The sequence below is a fragment of the Geotrypetes seraphini genome, chromosome 3 (assembly GCF_902459505.1).
Source record: "Geotrypetes seraphini chromosome 3, aGeoSer1.1, whole genome shotgun sequence".
In the NCBI taxonomy this organism is placed as follows: domain Eukaryota; kingdom Metazoa; phylum Chordata; class Amphibia; order Gymnophiona; family Dermophiidae; genus Geotrypetes; species Geotrypetes seraphini.
Genome location: NC_047086.1, coordinates 96,836,957 through 96,864,901, shown reverse-complemented (window position 1 = coordinate 96,864,901; position 27,945 = coordinate 96,836,957). Strand labels below are relative to the sequence as shown.

The following is a 27,945-nucleotide window of genomic DNA, read 5'->3' as shown; positions in this document are numbered from 1 at the left end:
AAGAAGCGACTGCTGAGGACCAGTCACTCACGTCTTTGCCGACTGTCCTGCTCTCTGCCGCCCTGAAATCCAACATTTTAAACACATCTCCCTTGTGCAAAAAGCACAAGAAGGTAAGCTCTGCCGACTCTCCTGCTTTCGGCCGCCCTGACTCTGCGACTCCTGCTCTCTGCCACCCTTCCCTGTTTAACTTTTCTTAATTAAGGAGCTGATTCATCCCTTTTATCGTTCTAGCTTCCCTTGATTGAATTTTTAGGATTTTCAAAAACCCGCGTTAAAAAGCGACAGTCTGCTACTACAGCCATTTTGATACTGAATCTAAAAACCCGTGACATTCTTTAAAAATCGCGCATGCAAATAAGATTGGTGGACAGCAGCAAAGATTTCCTACATTTGCATGTGCACATGCGCAGAAAAACGCCATAAAAAACAAAAACAAAAAACACACTATTGGATGAATGTGAGGGAGAGGAGGGGAGAAGCAATGTCGACTTTTTTCCATCGCACATAAAACATGCCTAAACATGCCTTTCTCTCCCCAAAACTACTATAATTCAGGTAAATCTTGTAATTTGTTTTTAATGCAAAATTTAATCAAGACCCACAGCATGCATGAAACATTCCTGTCTCTTCCAAAAACTCAAAGAAGCGTGATTTTACTACCCTCCACTAAAAATATATAGATACACTTTTTTTTTTTTTTTTAAATTAGCCACAGTCAAAACACAAGTGCTGGCACTGTAACGGCACCCCTGGACCAGTCGCCAAAAGCCGATGCTGCTCTTTGAAAATGGCTCAGTGATTTTTAAGAATCCACCGGAGGGCTCATTTCAATGTTAAAGGGCCAATTTGCATGCCATTGCCGGAGTCTGCTAGAAACCTCGTTAAAGACAGCGATAATCCACCGCTAAAATGTGTGCAGGAAAACTGCTTAGCGACTGCGTTAAAGTTTTGACCTAAATCTTCCTGAACTGCACACAATACAATCCAATTATAGATTAATACAGAGAGTTTAAGATAGGAGGAATACTGTTCTGTATTTACTTTCCAAATAGTTTCCAGCATTCTGTTTGCTTTTTTTTTTTTTTTTAATGCTATCACAGCCTGAGCTGAGGAGGATTTCAACATGGTGTTCACAATGGGCCTAATATTCAGAGTTAGTTATCTGGACAACAGCAGCTGGATAACTAACCACCAGCACTGCTCCACCTTACCTCCCCCAGGCCACCGGTGCTGCTGCACCCCCCCCGGCGATCCGGCATCCCCCCTGCTCGTGTCGCCCTCCCCCCTGCTGCGATCTGGCATCCCCCACTCACCCACCCACCCACCCAAATACATTCTGTTACCCCTATCTGGCACCGGCACCAGCACCAACGCACAGGACGTGCCAGTGCCCGAAGATCTTCCCTCTTCCTTGTGCTGGGCCTTGAGCATCTGCACATGCTCAAGGCCTTGTAGTTCTCGCTCTCTCTGAGAATCGTCTTGCAAAACACTCGCAAACCGTGGCACTCGTAAACCGAGGTTTGACTGTATAGGCAACAGATCTGAATACATAACAGATTCTGTATTAGTATAGCTTGTAGTAAGCTTAAATATTAAAATGGCAGTGGAGGGATTTGTAATGTGTAGAACTGTATACTTGCCAGAAGCCAGGACCATTTCAATACTCTGAAGGAGTTAATTGTGAAACACTTAATTACAAACCATTAAAAATGCCAGCCAAGTGGATTCATTTAAACTGAATCAATTACAAACATTATTCTTGCTTTTGTTACACTTTCTTATAATAAGCTTTCATGAGTTACAGATGGGAAATGGGACAACATTGTTTCTCAGTTCATAAAGATGCTTATTTTACAATATGGATTCAATAAATGTACATATTAGCAAGCAAATAGAAGAAAACTGAAAACAGGCAAATCAGATACTTGCAGAACTGGAGGCCATAATTAAAATTTCCATGCATCAATTGGCTTGCAAAATAAATTTTAGTTGATGGAATTAATAATTTGTGCAATGTCACATAGTAAGCAGTGGAAAAGATAATTCTGCTAGGATCGTTGGGTCAGTCATCGTGCCTAGTGAATTAACTTTTAGTATGCTGCTAGTTGAACAGAAAACTGAAAAGGTAAATCCTGAAAAAGATGTGTTAATTTTATATCTATGGAATGTGGTAGAGATGCTTATTTGTTAGCAGACATTTGGTCGGTTAGTACTCCTTAAATTTTAGTGCAAGCAAAATCAATTTAACACGCTTCAGCATATGAGGTCTGACAATTAAGTTTGCAAATAAATTCATTCTAGAAAAAGTGCTACACTTCTCCCTTCGAATCCTGCAAATTTGGTTATTTGCGATTTTTTTGCCACGGACCTCCCCCTAGTTTTTAAAGGCTGAATCACTGAGCCACTGACCTTCCCAGACTTTACCTGGTGGTCTAGTGATGATGCGGTGCAGGAGCAGTCTTCCTATGCTCCTGCCTTGTGCAGAGCCGTCATCAAAAATAGCTGCTGTGAGTTCCTGTGGTCTCATGAGACAACAAGGGGATTCATGGCAGCCATTTTTGATGACAGCTCTGAACAAGGCAGGAGCGTAGGAAGATCGCTCCTGCCCCGCATCACCACTAGACCACTAGGTAAGGTCTGGGAAGGTTAGTGGCGCAGTGATTCAGCCTTTAAAAACTAGGGGGAGTAACCAAATTCGCAGGTACTAAACCCGTGGATTCAAAGGGAGAAGTGTAGCACTTTTTCTAGGATGAATTTATTTGCAAACTTAATTGTCACCGCTAGACCACCAGGTAAGGTCTTGGGTGGGACGCAGGAGGGAGGCGGGGATGGGTCAGAGTTGGCTCCATATTTACGAGCTGGCTCTGCCCCTAACCCTCGCGGATTCGGAGGGAGAAATGTACATGCTTCACTGCCGAATAGCACTAGGGTCACCTTCGAAGTAGTACCATTGGGAAGCTATGCACCAATGCCAGCAGCTAGTTCACCTTCCAAAGCAATTTTTGAACTCTTTTTTTCTGGAATGCCCATCAGAGCTGTTGTCGTTTTACCCTTGATTTCCTGAATGTCATCAAAGTGTCTTCCTGAATTGGGGATGTTTTGAAGCATTTTATTTGAGGGTGGGGTGAAATGTGGTCATTGGAATAAAATGGACTGCAAGGCACTTTGAGCACTCTGTCAGCACATTCTGAACTTTGGTAAACATGATTTTGTATGAAGTCCGTTAATTGTAACTGAAACAATAATGTTGCTAGAAAATGGAGAAGCTAATTTTTAGTGCTATGCACAAGTATAACATTTTTGGTTCTTTCCTGTATGTTGGTCTTCCCCTCCCCACCCACTTCAGACTTTTTTCTCCAGTTCATTTCATACATTCATATTAATCATTTTTAGTGCAATATCTGCAACCCATCTTTTATATGTTAATTTGTAGATTAAAGTGTTAAATTATACATTCACTAGATTTTGTAAAGCATTTGAACAAACAGAATATCTGATAATAAGTTCACTATTACTACTTTGTTGTAAACTTGGAGAATGGACATACACAATAATAAGAGATTTAGAACAATGTTTCTCAGTTCAGTCCTGGAGTACCCCCTTTGCCAGTCAGGTTTTCTGAATATCCACAATGAATATTCATGAATGAATTTTGCATATAATGGAGACAGTGTATGCAAATCAAATTTATGCATATTCATTGTGGATATTCGGAAAACCTGACTGGCAAAGGGGTACTCCAGGACTGAACTGAGAAACACTGATCCTAGAGGAGTTTGTTTTGAAATTATATCAGTGGATGTGTTGTATTTATCACAGTAACTTCTTGTTATTTTTGCTTAATATTTATACATTCTTTGTACTCCTATATTGGTGTATCAGTTACAGATATTTATATTATGAGAAGTTTAGCTGCCTCTGAGTTAACAAATGTGCTTTGCTGTTAATTTAATTATGACTGCTCTCTTCTTCTAGTGTGAGATAAAATTAGCACCAAAGAGGTTTCGTTTAGAGAGCAGACCTGGAGAAGATGTTGATGACAATGAAGACTCTGACTGTGATGATGAAAATTCAGCAAAAGCCAGATATTTCAGTTACATCAAACAAGGTCTATACTTTGTGACAGAAATGGAGCGGTTTGCTCCACCACGCAAACGTCCACGCATGATCACAAAAATCTATCGCTTGGTGAGCCTAAAATCCACAACTCCAGAGGAGCTCTACCAGAGAAAGGTTAGATGTTATACAAGAACATCAGAAAATATTATCATTTGTTTTATATCTGATTTAAGTCTAAGGGCTCATTTTACGAAGGTGCACTAGCGTTTTTAGCGCATGCACCGGATTAGTGTGCGCTAGCCGAAAAACCGCCTGCTCAAGAGGAGGCGGTAGCGGCCACGCGCACGCTATTCTACGCGTTAAGGCCCTAACGAGCCTCGTAAAAGGACCCCTAAATGTTTTCACTTCTACAGAAGTTTCTATTTATCGAGGTTAAATTGTTAAAACTAAAGCAAAAGTTTTTGTGGTAACTTTATTTGTATTTATTTATTTATACCCTGCCTTTCCCAAGGCGGTCACAATAGAGTACATACACAAACAGAATCACATACAGTACAACAAATCAAACATCAATAAAATATGATAGTAATAATGTAAAGCCTCTTAAAATTACAAAGAGGCTACCAGCGCCTTCTAAATATGGCTACCAACCTTCTAAATAGCTATTTTTACAGATTTAAAATAAGATCCTAAAACCCAATTGTGCTAGACCTGTTGGTAACTGTGTTAGCGACAGGTCTGCCTGTTTTTGTTTTCATTTTTTCCAGTGGCACAGATATTTTGCTTGTTTTACACATAGAAAATATAGGTCCCATAAAAAAATGAAAAAAGTTCCCCACCACCACCAACAGCCCTCCCCAAAGACCCCCGACAGGGGCGTTCCCCCACCCGAATCTAAAACGGCCCAACCCCGTGGCAAAATGGTAGGAGGGATGCCCACTCCCTCCTGCCACTGGAGGCCCCCCCAACACCCCCTCCCCCATACCTTTAGTTGGGAGCAAGAGGGTTGTTCAGTCCCTCCTGTTCCTTGGCCACATCGACGATTCTGGGCCTTAGGCCCCTCCCTGGTGCATCATGTAATGCACAGGGAGGGGCTCAGACGCCTCATGCCCCTCTAAAGTGGAGGGGCCTAAGGTGTCTGAGCCAATCAGGGACTTCTTTATGCTCCCTCTGTATCCCGGATACAAGGGGGAGCCTAAGGAAGTCCCTTATTAGCTTCCTCTATATCCTGGTATTTACAAATCGTGCAGAATACCGCAGTTAAAATAATATTTCAGGCAAAAAAAGTTCAATCACATTTCTCCTCTATTGAAAAAAGCCCAAGGGTTACCAGTCGAACATAGAATCACATTCAAGATCTTTTTATTAACCTTTAGACAAAAACAAGTAACTTACCTGTATTTATCATTAATCTTATACTGTATTCTCCACACAGGTCTCTTCGCTCAGCCTCACAAAATCTCCTTGTCATTCTATCACTGAGACATATAAACACTATGAGGCTCATTTTCAAAACACATAGACTTAAAATTACATATGTTTCTGTGGAACTTTGTAAGTCTATGTGCTTTGAAAATGAGCATATTTTCAGTTACTGCCCCTTTCTATAGAATTCCACTCCGGGTTACTTAAGAGAAGAATCAATCTTTCTTAAATCATTTCAAGTCAAAATTAAAAACTTTCTTATTTAATGACGCATTTGAAACATAACTATCCTTTTTAGGACCACAGGAAGATTTGTTTTTTCCCTTTTTTGTTCTTTACTTTCAAAGATTGTAGTTCTTTCCCATACTCCATATGTTTCTGTAATCATGTATTTAAGTCCCATGAGTCATCTGTATATGTTAATTTTAAATATGTTACATGTATTTTATATTGTACACCGCCTAGAATTTTGATTAGGTGGTCTATCAAATTTTTAATAAACTTGGAAACTGTTTTGGTCCAGTAGAAAGTCATTCTATGCTCACTTGTCACAGTTGACAGCAGCTTTTAGAGAAAAATCACTTGTCCAATTAGGTGTTTAATTCAGGTTAGTTTAGTTAAATGTGTAGCAATTTGCAGGTCTGTACAATGCAGTCAAAAGGCAGGTAGTGTGCTGGACTTTTTTTATGTACAAAGGTATCAGTACAAATAATAGATGTGGTGGTAAAAACCCATTCTACTGTGGTGGAGTGTTAGAGTTTTGCAGAACTGTTGTTTTAGAGACTGATTCCTAATATGTAAAAGTCGATCCGTTTCTCATTGCCCTTTTTTCTTTGTTGATGTGTTAAGATCAGATAGCAGTGCAGGGATTGAGAACTGCATGGTGTGTGCCCTGTAAATGTGCGTTTGGCTAGATTACTGGTAATGCTATACCCTTCATGACAAGTAAAGACTGTTAAATTGGGTGTGGGTAGGTAGGAAAAATTTAACATATTGACTCATGCTAACTTTGCATGGCAGCAGTTCTCTATGTGTTGAATTTTGCTAAGCTGTTATGTTTTATTTTATCACTGGTAAGGATGTTTTGCATGTATTTATCTTTTGTGCTTTTCCCCACACTATCCTTTTGGCATGCAGCCAAATGTTTATATATGCAAGGGAAATTTTCTTGTGAATGAAGTATAGGAGTGTTTATGGGCTTCATGCCTAAGTACAAGCTGATGACCTTGGGTCATCCATTTTTTCCATCTTTCAGTAGGGATATGATGTAACTAGTGACTACATTTTATAAAAGGGATAATGAGCTTCAGCCATTTCATAGCTTGGAGTTGGCCCAGCCCCCCCCCCCCCCCCCAAATCTCATTATATGATCATTTGCTTATATTTACTGCTTGGCCTCCAATGCAGGTTTTTCACAAGGAAGCATTTAAAGGATTTGCCTAAACCTTTTGAGCAGTCAGTTGTCCTATGATCTATGATCTGGGTTTCCTTAAGTGGAGCCCATTATTATGATATATGACCTTAAAGCCAATTCTATGCATAAAACAATATTTTTACTTGTGGAAACAGACTACTGAAATATTTCCCATTGAGGTTTTGGTTATAGCAGGGATTGAAAAAATGTGAATACATTTTTCTATTTTGAAAAGTATGTGTGCTATTTTGATTGGCACTGATAACTCCAAGCATGCGTAAGTAGCTTTTCTTTTGATGGTCTTCAAAATGAAAATTCCACATAGGCTTTAACCTGGAAAACTAGTGCAGTCTGTGTGTGAAAAACTTGCAGCTACGTAAGTGCATATTTACAGAAAAAACAAACAAACCAAAACAAGCTTATGCTGTTGCTCAAAAGGAGAAAATTAATGTGTGAGATAATAATAATAAATTTATTTTTGTATACCGCAAATACCACAAGCAGTTCAGAGCAGTTTACAGAGGTACACAGACAGCGATGTCACAGAAAATATTTTCTAATTACAAGTCGGGAGGGTTAGATATATCGGGAAGAATAACATGGATACAGCAAGTATTTTGGAGGTACAATGAGGCGGGAAGGAGTCAAAGAAATTTATCGAAGAGATAGGTTTTAATTGCTTTCCTAAAGGAATGGTAAAAGGGTGTAGGATAAGACGTAAATAGCACAAGCTTCTCATTCTTGAAACTGTAGCTAGATCACTATAAATATCAAACAAAAGGTTTATATAGTGCAATAATTTTAAGACTGTGAATGACACTGTGAGTGAAACTGACACTTTCATTGGCGCCTTATTTTAGATTGAAAATGAGGAATATGGTGAAGCTTTGTCTTTGGCACATGCATATGGCCTTGATACTGATCTTGTGTACCAACGACAGTGGAGAAAGTCAGCAGTGAATATTGCATCTATTCAAGACTATCTGGTAGGTTTTAATCAAATCCAGAATTTAGCCTGTGGAACATTTACCTCACCGACCCATGGTAAGAAGCTCTTCCGTGGTTTAATAAAACCTAGTGTTTGCTTACAGTGGGAGAGTCTATATTAGTGCTGCCCGATTCATGATTCAAATCGATTCACCGATTCACTTCGGGTGAATTGATTCAAATCGATTTAAAAACAAAAAAAAAAATCGGCCTCCCGATTTGGTGATTGACCCTCCCCCCTCACCCCCTAAAGCAGGATCGGCAGCGCTGCCTCTTGCTGGCCGGCTGCTGCTGCTCCTGCTGTAGAGGGCGAGGTGGGAGGGTCAGTCGGGAAGTGCTGCGGTGTCCGGCTTCCCCCCTGGCCTCCCGCGCATCCATTTTCTAATTCTAGCAGCAGAGCAGCCTGCAGAGAAGATCACCGGTACTTTAGCGATCCTTGCAGGTTACCATAGGCCTCAGGAGCTGTCTTCCTTCTGCTGCGATCCTGCCTCTGATGTCAGAGGAGGGGCGGGACCGCGGCAGAGGGAAGACAGCTCCTGAGGCCTATGGATTGCTAAAGTACCAGCGATCCTTTCTGCAAGCTGCTTCGCTGCTGAAATTAGGTAAATGGATATGTGAGAGGTCAGGGGGGAACATGCAGGCCTTCCAGAGGGGCGGAGGGGACAGACCTTCGGGGGGAGGTGCAGTCCTTCCGGGGGGGGGAGGGAGACAGGCCTTCAGGGGTGGTGGTACAGGCCTTCAGGGGGGACAGGCCTTCGGGGGAGGGGGGCCCTGGTGTAGAAGTACACGGAGAGAGGGAGGGAAGGGAGAGAGATGGTAGACAATGGGATTTAGGGAGAGAAGGAATAGAAAGGGAGAGAAGTTAGACACAAGGGATGGTGTGGAGGGGGGATAGAGATACTGGATAGGAGGGTAGTTGGGAAGAGAAAGGGAGAGATGGTGGACTGTGGGGTGGTGGGGAAGGAGGGAGAGATGAAGGATGAAAGGGTAGTTGAGAAAAAGTGGATCTGGGGATGGAGATGAAAAAAAAGGAAAGATGCCAGACCTCCAGGGGAGGGAAGGGAAGGGAAACGGAAGGGGAGGACAGAGATGGAAGATGGGCAGATGACCCTGGCAAGCGAGTTATCAGAAGAAAACCAGATCCTGGGACCAAAATGATTTGAATAATGACCAGACAACAAAAGGTAGAAAAAATAATTTTATTTTCTATTTGTGATTACAATATGTCAGATTTGAAATTTGTATCCTGCCAGAGAGAACTAGGATTTAACAGAGAGAGGAAAAATCTTTTTTGTTTATTTATTTTTTTTAATACCACAGCGCCAGTGTGGGTAGAAGAGGCTATAAAAGGGGTGAAGAGGCTATAAAATGTTTGAAAAAAATACCCACTTGGGCAGGAAAATCGAATCGAAAAATCGATTCAATAAGCTGAATTGAATCGAAATTTTTTTTCCTGAATCGGGCAGCAGTAGTCTGTATCCATTCAAATAGTAATGTTTTTGTACCTTACAAGAAAATTACTATGAATTTTATTAAAATGGAGTTCTTATGAGAAATAGAGCCTCCTACAATACATATAGCTCTAGAGACCACGGGATGCTTTTGTAAAAAGCATCTTAAGAGTTCATTTCCATAAGAATAGAGCCCAGCTATAAACTCACATATTGTTAAATACTCAATTTGCATTCTTTTTAGCGGGTGGGGCTGCAAGAATACAATTATTTAGGAGATCTGCTAAATTAATAAGGCTAAAATATTGTTATCTTCGACTACAAACTACAAAACCTTCAAGAGAGATATTAAAACCATACTCTTCAAAAAAACACATAAAACCTATCCTGCACGACCAATCCCAACCCAACATCCAACACTCTCTATACCCTTAGTACTCTCTAATATTCTTCTATCTACCAAATGTTATCTAAAACCCCATAATTCACCCTATTCTTATCTCCTAAAGACCTCTACTTCCCGTTGGTAACTCTTTACCCAATGTTTTATTACCTTAAAAATTTTATGTCATCGCTTATTCTATTCTTTCAAATTTTGAATGTAATTCTTGTTTTAGTTTGGATGTAATCCGCCTTGAACCGCAAGGTAATGGCGGAATAGAAATCACTAATGTAATGTAATGTAATATTTTCTGGTATGCATAATTTTAATATTTTAACAAGTCTATGGGCTCCTTTTACGAAGGCGTGCTAGGCCTTAACGTGTAGAATAGTGCGCGCTAGCCTCTACCGCCTCCTCTTGAGCAGGTGGTAGTTTTTAGGCTAGCGTGCGCTATAGCACGTGCTAATCCAGTGCGTGCGCTAAAAATGCTAGCACACCTTCGTAAAAGGAGCCCTATAAGTCTGCCGTGGACCTGCTACTCCATTCTCCACAGTCAGAGCCCCAGGTAGGTAGTGCTGGAAGTGGCAAAGAAAAAGGGTGATGGAGAGAGATCGTGGAGGGAGAGTTAGAGAAGTGTTCAAATGTAGACTCAAATATAAATTGACCTCCCCTCCCCCTATTTTTGGGCCATTTTTTTGGCCTAAAAATCTTGGTTTATATTTGAGTATATACAATATATAACACCACACAAACTACTAAGACATAAGAATGAATAAAAGTCACAAATCATAAAGATAAAATCAAACAATATGGCACTTAATGTATAGCATAACTGAAACATTTAAAAATAATAATATTACAGTATATAATAAATCCAATAAATATAAAAATAACCGCACTACTAGCAGATTACTAAAATAACATTCATTAACAAAGACAATAATTATTCTGCATAGTCCAACCCTCTAGACCAGGGATGTCCAACCTGCGGCCCCGTGAAATATTTTGTGCGGCCCCGGTCGAGGGCGATACAGTGTTTTCCTCTGCTGCCCCTGGGTGTTTACTGTCGTGCCGGCTCCCTCCTTTGTCTTGCTGCAGCGTTTGCGTGGCCCCAGAAACATTTTTTTCGGCCAATGCAGCCCAGGGAAGCCAAAAGGTTGGACACCCCTGCTCTAGACCCCCTTTTTCCCTCTATAATGTTTGCTAATAATATAAATTAAAATATCCTCTCTTTGAAGATTACATCCCCCCCCACACACACTTACTTTGAGACACATGGCACAGCATACTGGCATAATGGATTTTTTTCTGCCCACCATCCATTTGCCTATAATGCTGAAGATCAAAGAATTAGTGTCACATTGTGCTGATCATCTGTGTTACTGAGCTCATTTATTTCCTGTGCAGAGTAAAATTAGGAAACGATCCTGGGTTCTTCATGAATGTGTGGAGAGAGTTCCTGAGAATGTGGATGCTGCTAAAGAATTGCTTCAGTATGGCTTGAAAGGCATAGATATAGAAGCTCTCATAGCAATGGGAAAAAATGAAGACGATGGAAGGTTTGTTAGACATTTTTAATACAATGCTTTCCTTAATGTTGTGAAAGATTATGAATGGAATGGGATTCATATTTCAAAATACTGGCAGAAAATTTATTTATTTTATTTTGTATCCCGTCCTCCCCAACGAGCTCAGAAATAGTTAAAGGGAGGGGAGAGTGGCACAGTGGTTAAACTACAGCCTCAGAACCCTGTGGGTTCAAACCCATGCTGCTACTTGTGAACCTGGGCTAGTCACTTAATCCACCCATTGCCCCAGGTACATTAGACAGATTGTGAGCCCTCTGGGACAGACAGGGAAAAATGCTTCAGTGCCTGAATAAATTCATGTAAACTGTTCTGAGCTCCCTTGGGAGAACAGTATAGAAAATTGAATGAATAAATAAATAGAATAAATAAAGGTGCTTTCTGACAGTTCTTGTACCATGATGCATAAAGAAGCATGCAAAACAGAAGGGTTCCATTAGAGTAGTGCTTATAGGATAAATTGATACAGACTAGACACAAGGGAGGTCAATAAGAAAGTGATAAGTTATTCAGCATGGCGTGGTCAAGGTAGTTAACAAATGGCTATGAAATATAAATACAGTAAACGGAATCAGAACCCTTAAAGGACTTCTCAACTTTAGAAAAGCAATACCGTAAAGTCTGCCTAGTAAAACCTCATGTTCCAAAGTTAGTGAAGTTCCCATTGATGCCCACCCCAGCCCATCGTACACCAAAATATCATATATGGGACACAGACCATGCAAGTCTGTCTGATACCGGCCTTAGTTCTTTAATTTACATCTTTTATTTTCTAATTAGAGATCCTCTACTTTTTGCACTATAACTACGTCAAATTTATGCTGTAAACCGCATATTATCTATATTGGTATTAGATCCCAAGTACTGTGTTTCCCTGAAAATAAGACCGGGTGTTATATTAATTTTTGCTCCAAAAAATGCATTAGGGCTTATTTTGGGGGGGATGTCTTATTTTTTTTAATGTACAACAATCCTCCCCTCCACCCCAATTCTTCCTCTTTCCTTTCTCCCCCTCCCCCACCCATGTGCAACATCTTTCCTCCCCTCTCACCCATCCCCTTGTGCAGCATCTTTCTAGCCCTCCCTCTCATCCCCCTGTGCAAAAGAACCCCACCGACCCTCCTTTTTTTTTTTCTTTTTTAAACATATGTTTATTAACAATGAAGCAACACATACAGTCAGGTGGCAACAACGCCAGCGCATAAAAGCAGATATCAGATGACATATAGAAAGAACAGGCATAGGCAAACAAACCATAAACATCAGGAGATCTGAAGTAATCCATTAACAAGAATCACAGGAAAAATCCCCACCCGAAGTCTGTGCAAACTCCACCTATTTTTCTTGCGCCCACAAACACCAACAAAGGAGACATTCCCCAAGCCCAACTCAAAACTCCATGCACACCAAGCACACTCAGAGCAGCAACAATCACCCCCCCATACACACTCACCCCCCCCCCAAGCAAGCAAGCAACTCCCCTCCCCCCCACTCCTAGAGGGAAGAGCTGTCAAGTAGAAAGAAAAGGAAAAATGCCTATAGAATGGAAGTAAAAGTAGCAGTGAAAGCAGAAGGTCACCCTATTGGGCATAGGACTCCCGAAAACCCCCAAAAGGGAACCGCGCCCCGAGACTAGAAACCCAGGACTGTCGATCATGGGAGCACTGGCTCCGGAGCAGAAACCGAGCGCAACAAGCTCTCGCACAGAGCCACATAATATCTTTTATCATAGTTGGAGGAGCCCACACACCAGTGACGTTCAAAGGTGGCCATTTCCCGCAATTTGGCATGCCACAGCGCAATGACAGGGGGGCCTCAGAAATCCAGCTAGAAAGAATTGTTTTCTTAACCACTAGAAAGACATTATAGATGAAGCGCCGCTGGGGGGGCTGACAAACCCTGTGCCAGAAGCGGCTCCTGCAACCCCAGTAGTAAGACCCCATAGTCCCACTCCACCGACCGTTGAAGGATAGCCTCCAGCATGGGCAGCACCTCCCTCCAGAGGGTAATTTTAGAGCAGTCCAAAAAAGAGTGGAGGTACGTGCCTGGCTGACATTTGCATTTAACACAAGTGGCATCGTCCCAGAGTCCCAAGCTGGCTCCCCGCTGTCGCGTTAAGTAATAGCGGTGCAGGAGTTTAAATTGAGTGTCCTGGTACTCAACCGATTTACTGAAAGTATAAAGGGTGGTAAAACATTCCTGAAACTGATGCTCATCAATAGATACACCCAAATCACCCTGCCAGGCCTCTCTCACTCTGGAAATCCCATCCGTGGGACTCGAGAGCTTCAATAGTTTATACCAGTGTGAAAGCTTATTCAAAGAGGCCAGGGTGGCGTGGAATTGGGTGTCAAGCCTCCCAGACGCCCATGCTCCCGGATTACGAGTACGTTCCATCTCCCAGTAATGGGGGACCTGAAAATAGGAAAACAAAAAATGATTGGGGAGGTCCCAGGTCCGCTGAACCTGGGAAAAGGATGGGAAAGTCTGAGGGTCCAACTCAAGCAACTGCGCCATGCCCGTGCAACCCTGAGACGCCCAGCCCTGAAACACGGAAGTCCCCCAGCCCGGCTGAAAGTTGGAATTACCCAGAAAACGAAGGAAGGGAGACACCGTGGGGCTAAGCCCCTGTGGGAAAGTCTGAGGGTCCAACTCAAGCAACTGCGCCATGCCCGTGCAACCCCGAGACGCCCAGCCCTGAAACACGGAAGTCCCCCAGCCCGGCTGAAAGTTGGAATTACCCAGAAAACGAAGGAAGGGAGACACCGTGGGGCTAAGCCCCTGTCGGCGCCTCCACCAACGCCAGGCCTGCCTTAATGGCCACATAGATTGCAGCTGAACTCTATACCGGTGAGAGGGGTCGGATTGTGAATGGAGCAAATTCATAAACTGAAAAGGGTGAGTCCAACCCTCCACCCATCCCAGCGGAGAGAATCGTTTACATCCCGAGTGCCCTTCATGTATCCAACGCATGAGCGCGGCCACATTGTAGAGACGAATGTCAGGGACATTCAGCCCTCCATCAGACTTATTCAACATCAGTTTCGCCATACTAATTCGCGGAGCCCTGGAGCACCAAATAAACTTGGAGATAATCGACTTGAATTTGAGTTCTTCTCTATGACGCAACCAAATTGGCATGGTCTGCAACGGTTATAACAGTTTCGGAAGCATGACCATTTTGACTAATGCTATCCTGCCCATCAGGCCCAACGGCAAGTCCTTCCAACGCTGACAAAGCTTGCCTATCTCCTCCAAAGGCCGCAAAACATTCTCCGCATAGAGAACGGAAGACTGTGTGCTTAAGAAAATACCCAGGTACCGCATAGGCGCTGCCTTGGGCGGAATGGCTCCGGTGGGCCCCCAGACAGCAGTAAAAGTTCCGACTTAGAGCAGTTAACCTGAAGTCCAGATAGCAACCCAAAAGCCCTCACCACTGCAAGAGCCCTATCAAGATGAATGGGAGCCTGATCCAAATACAAAAGGATATCGTCCGCGAACAAGCTGATTTTACATTCGTGGCCCCCCACTCTCACCCCCCGGATATGGTCACACCCTCTAATTTTGATGGCTAAGGGCTCCATGGCCAGCAAGAACAATAAAGGGGACAGTGGGCAGCCCTGCCGAGTACCCCGCTGAAGGCCAAAACGAGCTGTCAAACACCCATTAATTAATAGGTGAGCCTGCGGCTCAACATACAGAGCCTTCACCCAGGCCAGAAAGGAGTCCTGAAATCCGTACTGCTCCAAAGTCCAAAAGAGATATTCCCAAGAGATGCTGTCAAACGCCTTTTCCATGTCCAATCCCGCAATAGCTGATTGTCCCCCCCTCCCCACATGAGTCCGAATGGCTCCCAACACTTTCATCAAATTCATGGAAGCATAACGGCCTGGAACAAAACCCACCTGGTCGTGGTGAATAAGGTCGGGCAAAACGGCATTCAGCCTACGCGCTAGGGTGGCTACCAGCAGCTTAATGTCCTGATCTAATAGAGAGATGGGCCGATACGAACTCACCAATGCATGGTCCTTGCCCGGTTTCGGCAATAAGACCACATGAGCAAGGTTGTCAGGAAACACGGCATCGCCCGCGGACACTCCATTATACAGGGCGCACAAGGGCGGAGCCACCAAATCCTGGAGAATCCTATAATATTCTGGACCTAAACCGTCAGGGCCTGGTGCTTTCGCCAAGGTAAGGGAGCGGATACTCTGCAAAAGTTCCTCTTTCGTAAGCGGAGCATTCAAGGCCTGTAGCTGCGAGGGCTCAAGACCCGGAAGACGAAGATCAGAGAAAAAAGAGAGCAAAGCCTCTCGATCCAAGGGACGTGCTTCATACAGCTTCGAGTAAAAAGAGACAAATTGTTCCTCTATCTGCTGAGCTGTGGTGTACTCGGTACCCCGGGCATCCTTAATGGATGTAATAACTTGCTTCTTTTTAGGTGGGCGCACCAAATTAGCTAAAAGTTTCCCAGCCTTGCTCCCCCAGCGATACATTTGGTATCTGTGATAATACAAAGAAGTCCGCATACGATCATTAAGCAGCCCCTCTATCTGTTCCCTCAGCGACCTAAGTTCTCGTTTGTCGGAGTCGGACAGCGACTGAATATGGCTGCCTAAGGGTACGCAATTCACTCGTAAGTCGCAGTATCTTCCCGTCCCGCTCTTTCCTCTTATGGGCCGTGTATGCTATGATATGCCCTCTCATCACCGCTTTGGAGGCATACCAGTACGTACTGGGACTCACATCAGTGGTCTGATTAGTCAGTTGATAATCTACCCATCGCGCTCTAAGGTATTCCCGAAACGCCTTATCCATATACAATTGAGGAGACAGTTTCCAGGACGTACCCCTAACCGTAGAGGAAAAAGAAAGGGTCACCACCACGGGAGCATGATCCGAGACAGTGCACTCCAAGATATCCGCTCGTAAAGCCGCAGTAAACAACCGGCGATCTAGAAAAAGGTAATCCAGTCGGGCATACGTGGTATGAGCATGAGAAAAGAAAGTGAAATCCCGATCATTGGGATGTAAGGTGTGCCAAATATCCACAATGTCTTAGTGGCCCAGCAGGAAGTTAATCCCCCTTGCAGCGTGATCACGAGGCGTCACTCTGGGTGGTTTACAATCGAAACTGGGATCAGCAGTGATATTAAAGTCTCCACCCAAGATAAGGTTATACTCGGTATATTCTGACAATTTAGAGAGGAGTGTAGAGAAGAAGCTGTGGGTGTACACATTCGGAGCATAGATATTGCAGAGCATCAGTCTCTTTCCCCAAAGCTTCCACAGAACAAATCTCCCCTCGCGATCTTGAACCAGCTTGTGAAACTGAAAGGGTAAGTGTTTGTGAAGAAGGATCGCGACTCCCCGCCGCCGACCCCCAAAGGAAGAGGAGTACACCTCCCCCACCCAGCTTCTACGTAATTTGGAATGTTCCAACTGAGACATATGAGTCTCCTGGAGAAAGTCTATGTCAGCACCCACTCTACGCAAGGAAGCCAGTACTCTAGATCTCTTTATAGGCGACCGAAGGCCATCGACGTTAAGGGTGACCACCTTCAAATCAGCCATTGTCAAAAGGCCAACACACTTTAAAAAAAAACAGTGGTAGATGACATCCACCCCATCAGGACCTCCCAGCTAAGTCCCTGGGTAGAAAAGAGATAATTGCCACTCCCCCATCCAAGACCAGGCACTCCATACCTGCAGCTCCCCCCTCTGTAGTCAGGCACTCCCCACAAACTCTCCCCCGCCAGCACCCACACCTCCCATTCACACACAGTCATACAATCCCAGACATTCCCCTGCAACCCCCGCAACCCCTCCCCACAAAGTTCCATAGCGGTAGCCCCCTCCCCCCAAGCCCCGCAACCCAAAATGCACACTACCCACCCCGCTCACAAGAGAGTTCCTCCCAAACCCCCCTGAATAAGATCCCAACAGAAAGCAGTAAAAGACCTAAAATCCCAACAACTCTACCAGACAGAAACAATGGGCGAGACCAAGAAAACCGATTAAAACACTGTCGGAGTCATGGGCCAGAACCCCACTCAGATAACATCTAAAGAACAGCAAGAAGACCAACTAAGTCAGAGAAAAGTGATAATCAACAATCCAAATCAGGCAGAAAAGACTGCCGGTCAGGTCCAGGATAGCCGAAGGTCCAGTGCCAGTCCACAAAGCCTGGGCTAGTGTAGGCTATACATAGTAGGAAGACCGCAGCGAGTAGGCGCTGCTGTCCCCCAGGAAGGAATCCAGCAAGCCAGGCGCAGAATCCAGTTGCCAGTATCCCAAAATGAAGCCAAAGAAGGACCAGCCGGTCTACAAATGTGATCTGGGCCCCAAGGAGCAAGCGGACTTAGAGATTATCCACAAATGGGCGAGCTTCATTCACATCCTGCAGGGTGAAGGATTTACCATCCTTCCAGACACGTAGCTTTGCTGGAAAGGTAAGGGCAAACTGGATGCCTTTGGAGTGGAGTATGGTGCAGAAAGGAGACATGAGCTTACGTTGCGCTGCCACTCGAACAGAGTAATCATTAAAGATGAGCAGCTTTGCTCCCTGGTAATCCAGGGGTCCTTTCTTTCGGTACGCCCGCAGAAGTGCTTCCTTCTCCCGCCAGCTGTTGTAGCGGGCGATTGCGGTGCAAGGTCTCCTATTCTCCATTTGCTGCGGGGATCCAATTCGATGTGCTCTTTCACAGGCAAAAAGCAAGCCAGATTCTTTCAGCTGCAACTGGTCTGGGAGCCATGTAGAGAAAATATGATAAAGCTCTGCATCCTTAACATTCTCCAGGAGCCCCACCAGCCTAAGGTTATTCCGGCGGCTCCGGTTCTCCTGCTCATCAAGCTGCTCTTTCAAGTGCTCGGTTTCCTTTTGCAGCACGAGCACTCTAGCATCGAGGCCGCTGCACGTGTCTTCTTGCGCGGCTACCCTCTGTTCCACATCAGTGATTCTGCGGGCATGAGAATCGAATTTCTCATGCATTTCTTCCATGCCCGATTGAAGTTTATTTAAGCGGTCCGCCAGCGCTGCTGAGACGGAGCGAGTGATCTCTTGCACCCACTCCCCTGCGGGGACCGTGAAAATCGCGGTCTCTTCCGCCATCTTGGCTGGGGTCAGAGCGGGCCGATCCTTCACTGCTCGCGCCGGTTTTACAGGCATACCAGACCCCCCGGTAAGCGTTGGATCCGCTACCTCCTCCACACGGCTCTTCTCTGCTTTTCCCCGCCGCTACGAGTCGTCAGCAGCAGTAAGTAGCCAGTTTTAAAGGCCGGTTTTTAGGGGATTCGGAGGGAGCTCCACTCGCACGCGACCTTTCAGGCAGGCTGCATCACGTGACCCCCCCCCCCCCACCGACCCTCCTACTGTGAGACTGACATACCGTACCTCTGAGACCTCCAAAAACAGCAGCAGTGGCAGTGCTCTGAACAAGCTGCTTCGTAGCATCCCCCACCAGGGCCTTCTCTCTGTCGCATCACTGATGATGTTCTCAATCTACAGTCCTGCCAGTGGGGGTGCTGTATTTTCAGTAGTGAAGAGCTGGCAAGTTTTGCAGGGCTCGAGAGAACCTGCCTGGCCCTAGCAATTGAAAGCACAATATTGAAGCACTACCCTCCACTGGCTTAGCTTAGAGGGACCAGTGATTAGCAGGTCTAAGTGAGCTATTATTAAATAAATATTTTGGAACCTAAGGATAGGCCATAGAAGTCTGCCAATACTATGTCTCAGAAATGTCAAAGAAAGACAATTTATTCATGAATTAATAATTTGTGTGACTACTGCTGGGCCTTGAGCATCTGCGCATGCTCAAGGCCTTCTGGCTTCCGCTCTCTCCAGAAGGCCTTGAGCATGCGCAGATGCTCAAGGCCCAGCAGAGATCAGCAGCAGGCTCTTTTGGCGCCGTCACGTTCTGTGGGTTGGTGGTGTGTGTCGGTGCCCGAGTGGTAAGGGTTTGGGCAGACGGGGGATGGGGGGCGATGCTGGTTCCCAGGGGTGGGGTGGAAGTGCACCAGTGGCCTATGGGGTAGGGTCATTTTGGGATGTGGAACAAATCGCCCACACTTCCAATAACTCCTATGGTTAAAGTTGCTTTGATGTACAAGCACTTTGGTTTACGAGCATGCTTCTGGAACAAATTATGCTCGCAAACCAAGGTTCCACTGTAATTTTAATTTAAACCAATTAAGCTTGTTAGTGGCATGGATTATGTTATTTAAATAATTGTTAGGTGCCTAGATTGGCTATATGCACCAACCTAAGCACCTAACTTTAGGTGTGTTTTATAGAATCTGGGTCTTATTGCCTTTGTATATATTTGTTTGAAAATTTTAAAAGCACCTTGTTATAAAATTATTCTGCCAGTAGATCTCGAGGACCGGACTAGGGCAGCCCTGATCTAAACATTCTCCCAGAAGTTTCTTCTTTTCTGAGACATTATATGAAATTCTTCAATGCATAATGTACAGTAGACAGAAATTCTCTTCAGAACACTAAAAAAAGAAACATATTTGGTCCCTATATTCACTGTATTTAAAAGATTTATGTTTCTGATTTTGAGAGCTATTCTTCAAAACTGTCCTTTTTTAAAAAAAAATTTCTAGGACTGAATGTCTTAGTTTTTATATTAAAAATGTCATTAAACTTCTAAATTTGCATAAAACATGGGGAGCAGAGGTGGATTTAAGGTGGGGAGAAATAGAAGCTTAGCACTGAATTCTAGCACTGAGCTGTTAAATTAGGCTCATAATTCTAAGCAATTGAATGGCTGGCCTAAATTTATAAGTGTAGAGGCAGATTTTAAAATGGATGGACAAATCAGAATTGAAGTGTACAGCTCAGGGCATCTCAAGTTCTGCTAGTGTTTTAGAACAGGATCTGCTGACATAGTCTTTTTTAAAATACATTGCCAGTTACAGGTAACAAGAGCATCCATTTTATATAACCATAAACATAAAAATAGCAGTGGGATCAACACAGTCTCATACAGTACATGTATATGTTGTTGTGTCATAACATATACATTTGTGTGCTGGTATGAGCAAGTTTTTCAGCTATTTTAGAAAAATACATGGATATTTTCCCCAAAGCTATTACAGAGCCTGGTGTACCTCACTAGTTTTGATTATGGACGGAGAGGGACATAAACCATTGGGAGATTAAGGAGGGAATCTTTCCTAATTCCTTTAGTCCAGGGAGCTCAATACAAACACTATTCTGAAACCTAGATGTCCTGGGTAGCAGTTGTAAATCCTGACATTGATCTACTTGGGCACAGACGTGTATTCCCTTTCTAAAATAGAGAATAGATGTTTATTTTTTAGCCTTGCCCTAGTCCCTTCTAAATAAACACAGACCATGTCCCCTTGCCATGTACACCTTTTTTGTTTGAATTTATATTCCAGCTTTGTAAAAATGTACAATGTCTAAATCTTGGATAATTTTAAACTCTTAAAGTACGATAAATATTTAGCTGAAAACTTATGCCCCTAAATTTGCTTGAAAATAGCACATTTAGGATCAAAAGTTAGGAGTTTAGGAGCTCAGCTTTTTTTAAATATATATATATATATATGTTGTTCCCTCTGTTTCTTAGATATGACTTTATTTTAAGGGTTGATCTTGGTTTTCTTCTTTTTATAATGTTAAATAATGTTCTTTTATCTTTGACTAAAGGGGTTTAAAATTATTCTGTTAGATAATGTATTATTGTTCTGTTGGAAATTTAATTTGCGGAAACGGCAGCAACAGCAACAAAAACCCAACTGATAAGACAAGGTATTTATAACTTCTGTAAACATTATTTTGTTTTTACTTATTACCAGATTTATCCTTCCTGAGGAGGTGGACATTGATGAAATTCCCTATGAAGAATTTTTGACACCTGCTGAAGACGTAAAAAATCGAGAAGAGAGTGAAACCAGAAAACGCCAAGAATTACTTAAATTAGTGAATTTTTCAAAGTAAATCTAATTTTTATAAGTAGTATCTCTTAATATATGACCTCAACCACATACTTCAGAATATGTACATGTAAGGGTGAACTATCCCAAACCTTTGTTTTCCACTAGCATTACTATATTTTCATCATGCTTGTGCTTGAATTAGTGCATTATAACTATTAGCACACAGCTGTAATAAGTTACCACAGTGCTATGACACTTTACCTCATGCTAATTCACAAGGTAAATACTTGCTATGGAAGAGGGTGTGAAATTGATGGATAAAGTTTATGGACATGGACAACACCAGTCATTTAACATGTACTGTCACCTCAGCAGATAGTGCAGATGTACGTACTAGCTCCTGAAGAGAACTTAAGAATTGCCGCTGCTGGGTCAGACCAGTGGTCCATCGTGCCCAGCAGTCCGCTCACACGGCGGCTCCCAGGTCAAAGACCAGTGCTCTAAAATGAGTCCAGCCTCACCTGTGTATGTCCCGGTTTAACAGGAACTTGTCCAGCTTAGTCTTGAAACCCTGGAGGGTGTTTTCCCCTACAACAGACCCCGGAAGAGCGTTCCAGTTCTCCACCACTCTCTGGGTGAAGAAGAACTTCCTTATGTTCGTACGGAATTTATACCCTTTCAACTTTAGAGAGTGCCCTCTCGTTCTCCTCGCCTTGGAGAGTGTGACCAGTCTGTCTTTATCTACCAAGTCTATTCCCTTCAGTATTTTGAATGTTTCGATCATTTCTCCTCTCAGTCTCCTCTTTTCAAGGGAGAAGAGGCCCAGTTTCTCTAATCTCTCACTGTACGACAACTCCTCCTGACCCTTAACCATTTTAGTCGCTCTTCTCTGGACCCGTGTCCTTCTGCATGTACGGCGACCAGTGCTGGACGCAGTACTCCAAGTGAGGGCACACCATGGTAGTAAATGCATCCATGCTGTTGAAGTGCATATACTGTGGGGCTTCCTAACCATAACCCTTCCCATCCCTTGACAGTCTTGACATAAACCCTCTCCCAGCAGGCCCTCCTCTGGTTCTTACTGGGGATTCCCTGGTGACTTGTGAGGACCAGGAACATTCCTGGATGCTCCTGCCCCAGCAGCAGCCTGGGATCAAAATGCTGCCTCTTATCCTTAATCAAAGTCTTGTGGTTCTACTGCTAGGAGTCAAGCTGCCAAATAAGGAGTTCTTGTACTCTGCTGATAGGCATTTTTGAAATATGGAGTATGACAGTACAGCAAAGATTAACCCTCTAGAATGTAATGATACAAACACTTACCCCCTCTTCAATTAAACTGCGCTAGCAGTTTGTAGCGCAGAGAGCCATGCTGCTCCCGACGCTCATAGGAACTCTACGAGCATCGGGAGCAGCGTGGCTATTCGGCGTGGTTCACCGCGCTAAAAACTGCTAGTGCGGTTTAGTTTTTTTAAAATTCTTTATTCATTTTTACATCTTACAACGAGTGTATCAGAAAATATCATTTGAACTTATATATCAACACTTGATTAGTTTTCATATACAACTTAAATTATAATATTTAAACCCACCCTCCCTTTCCTACTATTTCATTTATCATATATTATATAATCTTCCTATTAATCTAACAATCAATATCAGATCAGAAGTCCCTCCCTCCCCATCCCTCACTTTACAATTGTACCAATAAGGAAAAAATGATATTTACTCATCACAATATTCTATTAATGGACCCCAAACCTCCTGAAATTTATTGAAATTTCCTTTTTGTGTGGCTAGCGTTCTTTCCATATTATAATAATAATAATAATAATAATAACTTTATTCTTGTATACCGCATTACCATGGAAGTTCTATGCGGTTAACAGATGAAGAGACTGTACATTTACAGCGAAGTTACAATTTTGTTGATGTTACATTTACATTTTAGATGATACATATTCGGTCAAGTTACCTATACATTCTAGACAATAAGTGTACGGGGAAGTTAATCTGGCAGATAGGTTATATGTTCTGAGTAGTTACATTTGTTATAAGTTCGATACAGCGGCGTTACAAATGGCCGTGTTACGTGAGGCGGTAAGTGTCTTGGTGGGGGGGGAGAGGTCAGAAGAGAAGGGAGGATAAATCAGAGGAATTTGTCAAAAAGGTATGTTTTGGTTAACTTCCTGAATGTTTGATAGTGGGGGGAATTGGAGATGAGAGTGGAGAGGCATTTGTTCCATTTGCCCGCTTGGAATGCTAGGGATCGGTCAAGGAATTTTTTGTACTGGCAGCCCTTCAGGGAGGGGAAGGAGAACAGGTATGTATTTCGAGTATGAGAGGGGCCAGTAATTTCAAGGTGCTCAGATAGGTAGATTGGTGAAGAGCCTGCTAAGGTTTTGAAGCAGAGGCAAGTGAATTTAAAGGTGATTCTTGCCTCCACAGGCAGCCAGTGGAGTTTGGCGTAATAGGGGCTAACGTGGTCGTATTTTTTGAGGCCGAAGATGAGGCGGACGGCGGCATTTTGTACTATTCTTGACATATATATGACACAGAGAGTTCCACCAGAAACTGTATTTAAGTCTACTCCAATTTTTCCAATTAAATGTAATTTGTTTAATGGCTACTCCTTTCATAATAAGTAATAACTTATTATTTTTTTGTGCAGTTTAATAGAAGAGGGCCTTAGAATCCATTGGGCAAGAAATAGGAAACTAAATGGCATAACTGGAAGGACAACAAATGTAGAGGTCACAGTCCCGTTGGGTACGAGCGATCACAGCATGATCAATTTTAAAATTGGCATCGGGAAAGAGAAACGTACCAAGACTCAAACCACAACCTTTAACTTCAAAAAAGGCAAATACGACAGCATGAGAGTCATGGTTAAAAAACGGCTCAAGAAAAAGGCAGCCAAAATCAGAACAGTCGATCAAGCATGGTCCCTACTAAAAAATACAATCACCGAAGCACAGAATCTCTACATTCCGCAGATATCCAAAGGAAGGAAAAATAAAAACAAAGGAGAACCAGCTTGGCTAACTAAAGAGGTGAAGGATGCAGTAAGGGATAAGAGGAACTCGTTTTAAAAAATGGAAACGCGAACACACAACGGAGGCCTGGAACAGTCACAAGGTCGACCAGAAGAAGTGTCACAAGGCGGTAAGAGACGCTAAAAAAGCATATGAGGAAAAGATAGCGCAAGAAGCCAAAAACTTCAAGCCCTTTTTTAGATACATAAAAGGGAAAAAACCAGCTAAGGAGGCGGTGGGCCCTCTCGACGACCAAGGAAGAAAAGGGTGCATCAAGGAAGACAGATTGCGGATAGGCTAAACTCATTCTTTGCGTCCGTCTTTACTAAGGAGGACACTGCATCAATGCCAGAAACAGGGAGAGCATTCAAAGGAGAAATAGAGGATAGCCTAACCACAGTGAATGTGGATTTGGACATGATATACTATCAGATCGACAAACTAAAAAGTGACAAATCCCCTGGACCAGATGGAATTCACCCGAGAGTGCTAAAGGAGCTTAAGGTAGAAATCGGAGAACTTTTGCAATCCCTAGCTAACTTGTCAATTAGAACCGGGCAAATACCAGATGACTGGAAGATAGCGAATGTCACTCCAATCTTCAAAAAAGGATCGAGAGGAGAACCGGGCAACTATAGACCTGTGAGTCTTACGTCGGTTCCTGGGAAGATGGTTGAAGCACTAATAAAGGATAGCATAGTGCAACACCTGGAAAACCACGACCTGATGAGAACTAGTCAGCATGGCTTCAGGAAGGGGAAGTCATGTTTGACAAACTTACTTAAATTTTTTGAGGAGGTGAACAAACAAATCGATAACGGTGAACCAGTGGATATAATATACTTGGACTTCCAGAAAGCGTTCGACAAGGTTCCACACGCAAGGCTTCTGAAGAAACTACAAAGCCATGGAATAGAAGGAGATATACTAAGATGGATAGGCAAATGGCTGGAAAATAGATTGCAGAGGGTGGGCATAAATGGGAAGTTCTCGGACTGGGAAAAGGTGACGAGCGGTGTACCCCAGGGTTCGGTCCTTGGGCCCATCCTGTTCAATATCTTCATAAACGACCTGGAAGAAGAAACAACAAGTAATTTAATCAAGTTTGCAGACGACACAAAACTATGTAGGGTAGTTGGGTCACAAAAGGACAGAGAAGAACTCCAGAGAGATTTGAACCAGCTAGAGAAATGGGCAGAAAAATGGCAGATGAAGTTCAACATAGACAAATGCAAAGTGATGCACCTGGATAAGAAAAACAAGGAACATGAATATAAAATGTTAGGTGTAACATTGGGCAAGAGCGAACAAGAAAGGGACCTGGGGGTACTGATAGACAGGACCCTGAAGCCATCAGCACAATGCGCAACGGCAGCAAACTAAACTAAACTAAACTAAACTAAGCCTTAAGTTTATATACCGCATCATCTCCACAGAAGTGGAGCTCGACACGGTTTACAGGAATTAAAAACAAAGAAAGAAACTCCAATGGAAGGAAGGAGGGCTTGGTAAGTAGGAAGGAGAGGGGGGAAGGGAGGGGGAAGTTACATTTTGGCGAAAAGCCAGGTTTTCAGATGTTTTCTGAAGTGTTGGAGGGAGGTCGAACACCGGAGATGGGCAGTAAAGCTGTTCCATAGCTCGGTGATCCTGAAGAGGAGGGATGTTCCGAGCTTTCCTGTATGAGAGATGCCATTTAGAGAAGGGAAGGATAGTTTGAATTTCTGAGTGGATCTGGTGGAATGAGTGTTCGAGAGCCAAGATAAAGGAAAGAGGGGAGGAAGGATGCCGTGAAGAGATTTGAAGGTAAGACAGGCACATTTGTAACGAACCCTGAGGAAGACTGGGAGCCAGTGAAGCTTAGACAGAAGCGGGGAGACATGGTCGAATTTGCCTTCTGTGAAGACCAGTCTAGCTGCGGTGTTCTGAATCCGTTGGAGTCTGATAAGATTTTTCTTTGTTAGGCTTAGGTAGATGGAAAGAAAGCAAACAGGATGTTGGGCATGATAAAGAAGGGGATCACGAGTAGATCGGAGGACATCATAATGCCGCTTTACAGAGCAATGGTCAGACCACACTTGGAATACTGTGTCCAACACTGGTCTCCCTACCTAAAGAAGGATATAACCCTGCTGGAGAGGGTGCAAAGACGAGCCACGAAGCTAGTTACAGGTATCAAGAACATGAGCTACAAAGAACGCCTCGGAAAACTGGGATTGTTCACCCTCGAGAAGAGAAGACTGCGAGGGGACATGATAGAGACTTTTAAAATATTAAAAGGATTCGACATAATAGAGCAAGAAACATCGTTATTCACATTGTCCAATGTGACTCGGACAAGAGGTCATGGATTGAAGCTGAGGGGCACCAGGCCCAGGACAAATATCAGGAAATTCTGCTTCGCACAACGAGTGGTGGACGCTTGGAACGCACTCCCGGAGGAGGTCGTGATGGAGACCACCATTCCGGGATTCAAGGGCAAGTTGGATGCACACCTTCTCGCAAATCACATTGAGGGATACGAGTAAACAAGGTTTCTCAACAGGGAACACCTGGCTTGGCCTCCGCGAGTGCGGGTCGCCGGACTGGATGGACCTAGGGTCTGATCCGGCGAAGCCATTTCTTATGTTCTTATGTTCTTATGAATCAGATCAAAAAGAGACACAGTAGAATCCAGATACAATAAAGTTTATGTTTAGAGTGATCCAGCTAGTGCAAATTCTTTTAAAAATCAGTCGCATGCAATGTGGTTTAGCTTTAGTAATACTATGTAATAATTTAGTAATACTTTAGTAATAATAATTGGCAAAATGTATTGTTTTGAAGCTAGTGAGCCAAAACAATTCTTTTTTTTTCCTATATGTTCTACTGGAGAACAAGAAGTTATATAGTTATCATCAAGGTAACAACTTAGTGAGCTTCAGTTTGGGTTTGTTAATCTTAAATATATTAAAACAATAGCACTGCCTCCTCCCCTTTGTTTTCCCACAGTGGGCATTGGAGAATTGGCCAGTTGAACATATCTTGATATGGTGCTTTTCTTTTAAAACAGGCTAACACTAGAACAGAAAGAACTTTGCTGCTGCAGACTAAAATTATTAACCTACTTAGATCGACTCTCAACATATGAAGTGAGTATACTTCCTAAAAGGCATATAACCCTTATTTCTTGAAGGTACTACTTTGGTGCTAAAACTTGAGCTCCAGTAGAAAGCAAGTGGAAAAGCAAGTTGTTTTCACTTCAAAAGTAAAGACAAAAAACTAATAAAATGAATGAAAAGTGCTTAATGAAATGTCAATATTTCCTATGCTTTATGTTAGTTTCTTTCATTATCAGATCTTGTCTTTCACTTAAAATGTCATAATTTTTCACCATCAGTGTACCATAGTTTTGCATTTGGCTTCTGCTTTTTGCTTTTTTGTTCTGTCAGTTAAATCTGGATTTTAATTTGTCAATTTTATTCTTGGAATTTTGTCAGGTAATTGTGACCTGGAATAGTGACTGTTGGAAACAGGATACTAGGCTTAATGGACCTTCAGTCTATCCCAGTACAGCAGCACTTATTACATTACATTACATTAGTGATTTCTATTCCGCTTGTACCTTGCGGTTCAAAGCGGATTACACAAGAAGAAGCTGGACATTTCCAGGAGGGTACGTGACATTTAGGGTAAGACATAGTAACAGAATGAGTATAGA

The 27,945-nt window shown here is 43.1% G+C and overlaps 1 protein-coding gene across 1 annotated transcript in view; it reads left to right on the top strand.

Annotated features, from left to right (window-relative positions):
• NBAS (NBAS subunit of NRZ tethering complex) overlaps positions 1-27,945 on the top strand; it is an 852,905-nt gene that overhangs the window by 187,521 nt on the left and 637,439 nt on the right. Inside the window, exons 15-19 of the mRNA XM_033937554.1 lie at positions 3,979-4,236; positions 7,762-7,887; positions 11,129-11,280; positions 21,136-21,273; positions 27,298-27,376. Of these exons, the coding sequence (XP_033793445.1) occupies positions 3,979-4,236; positions 7,762-7,887; positions 11,129-11,280; positions 21,136-21,273; positions 27,298-27,376 (753 nt within the window). The remainder of the gene's footprint in view (positions 1-3,978; positions 4,237-7,761; positions 7,888-11,128; positions 11,281-21,135; positions 21,274-27,297; positions 27,377-27,945) is intronic.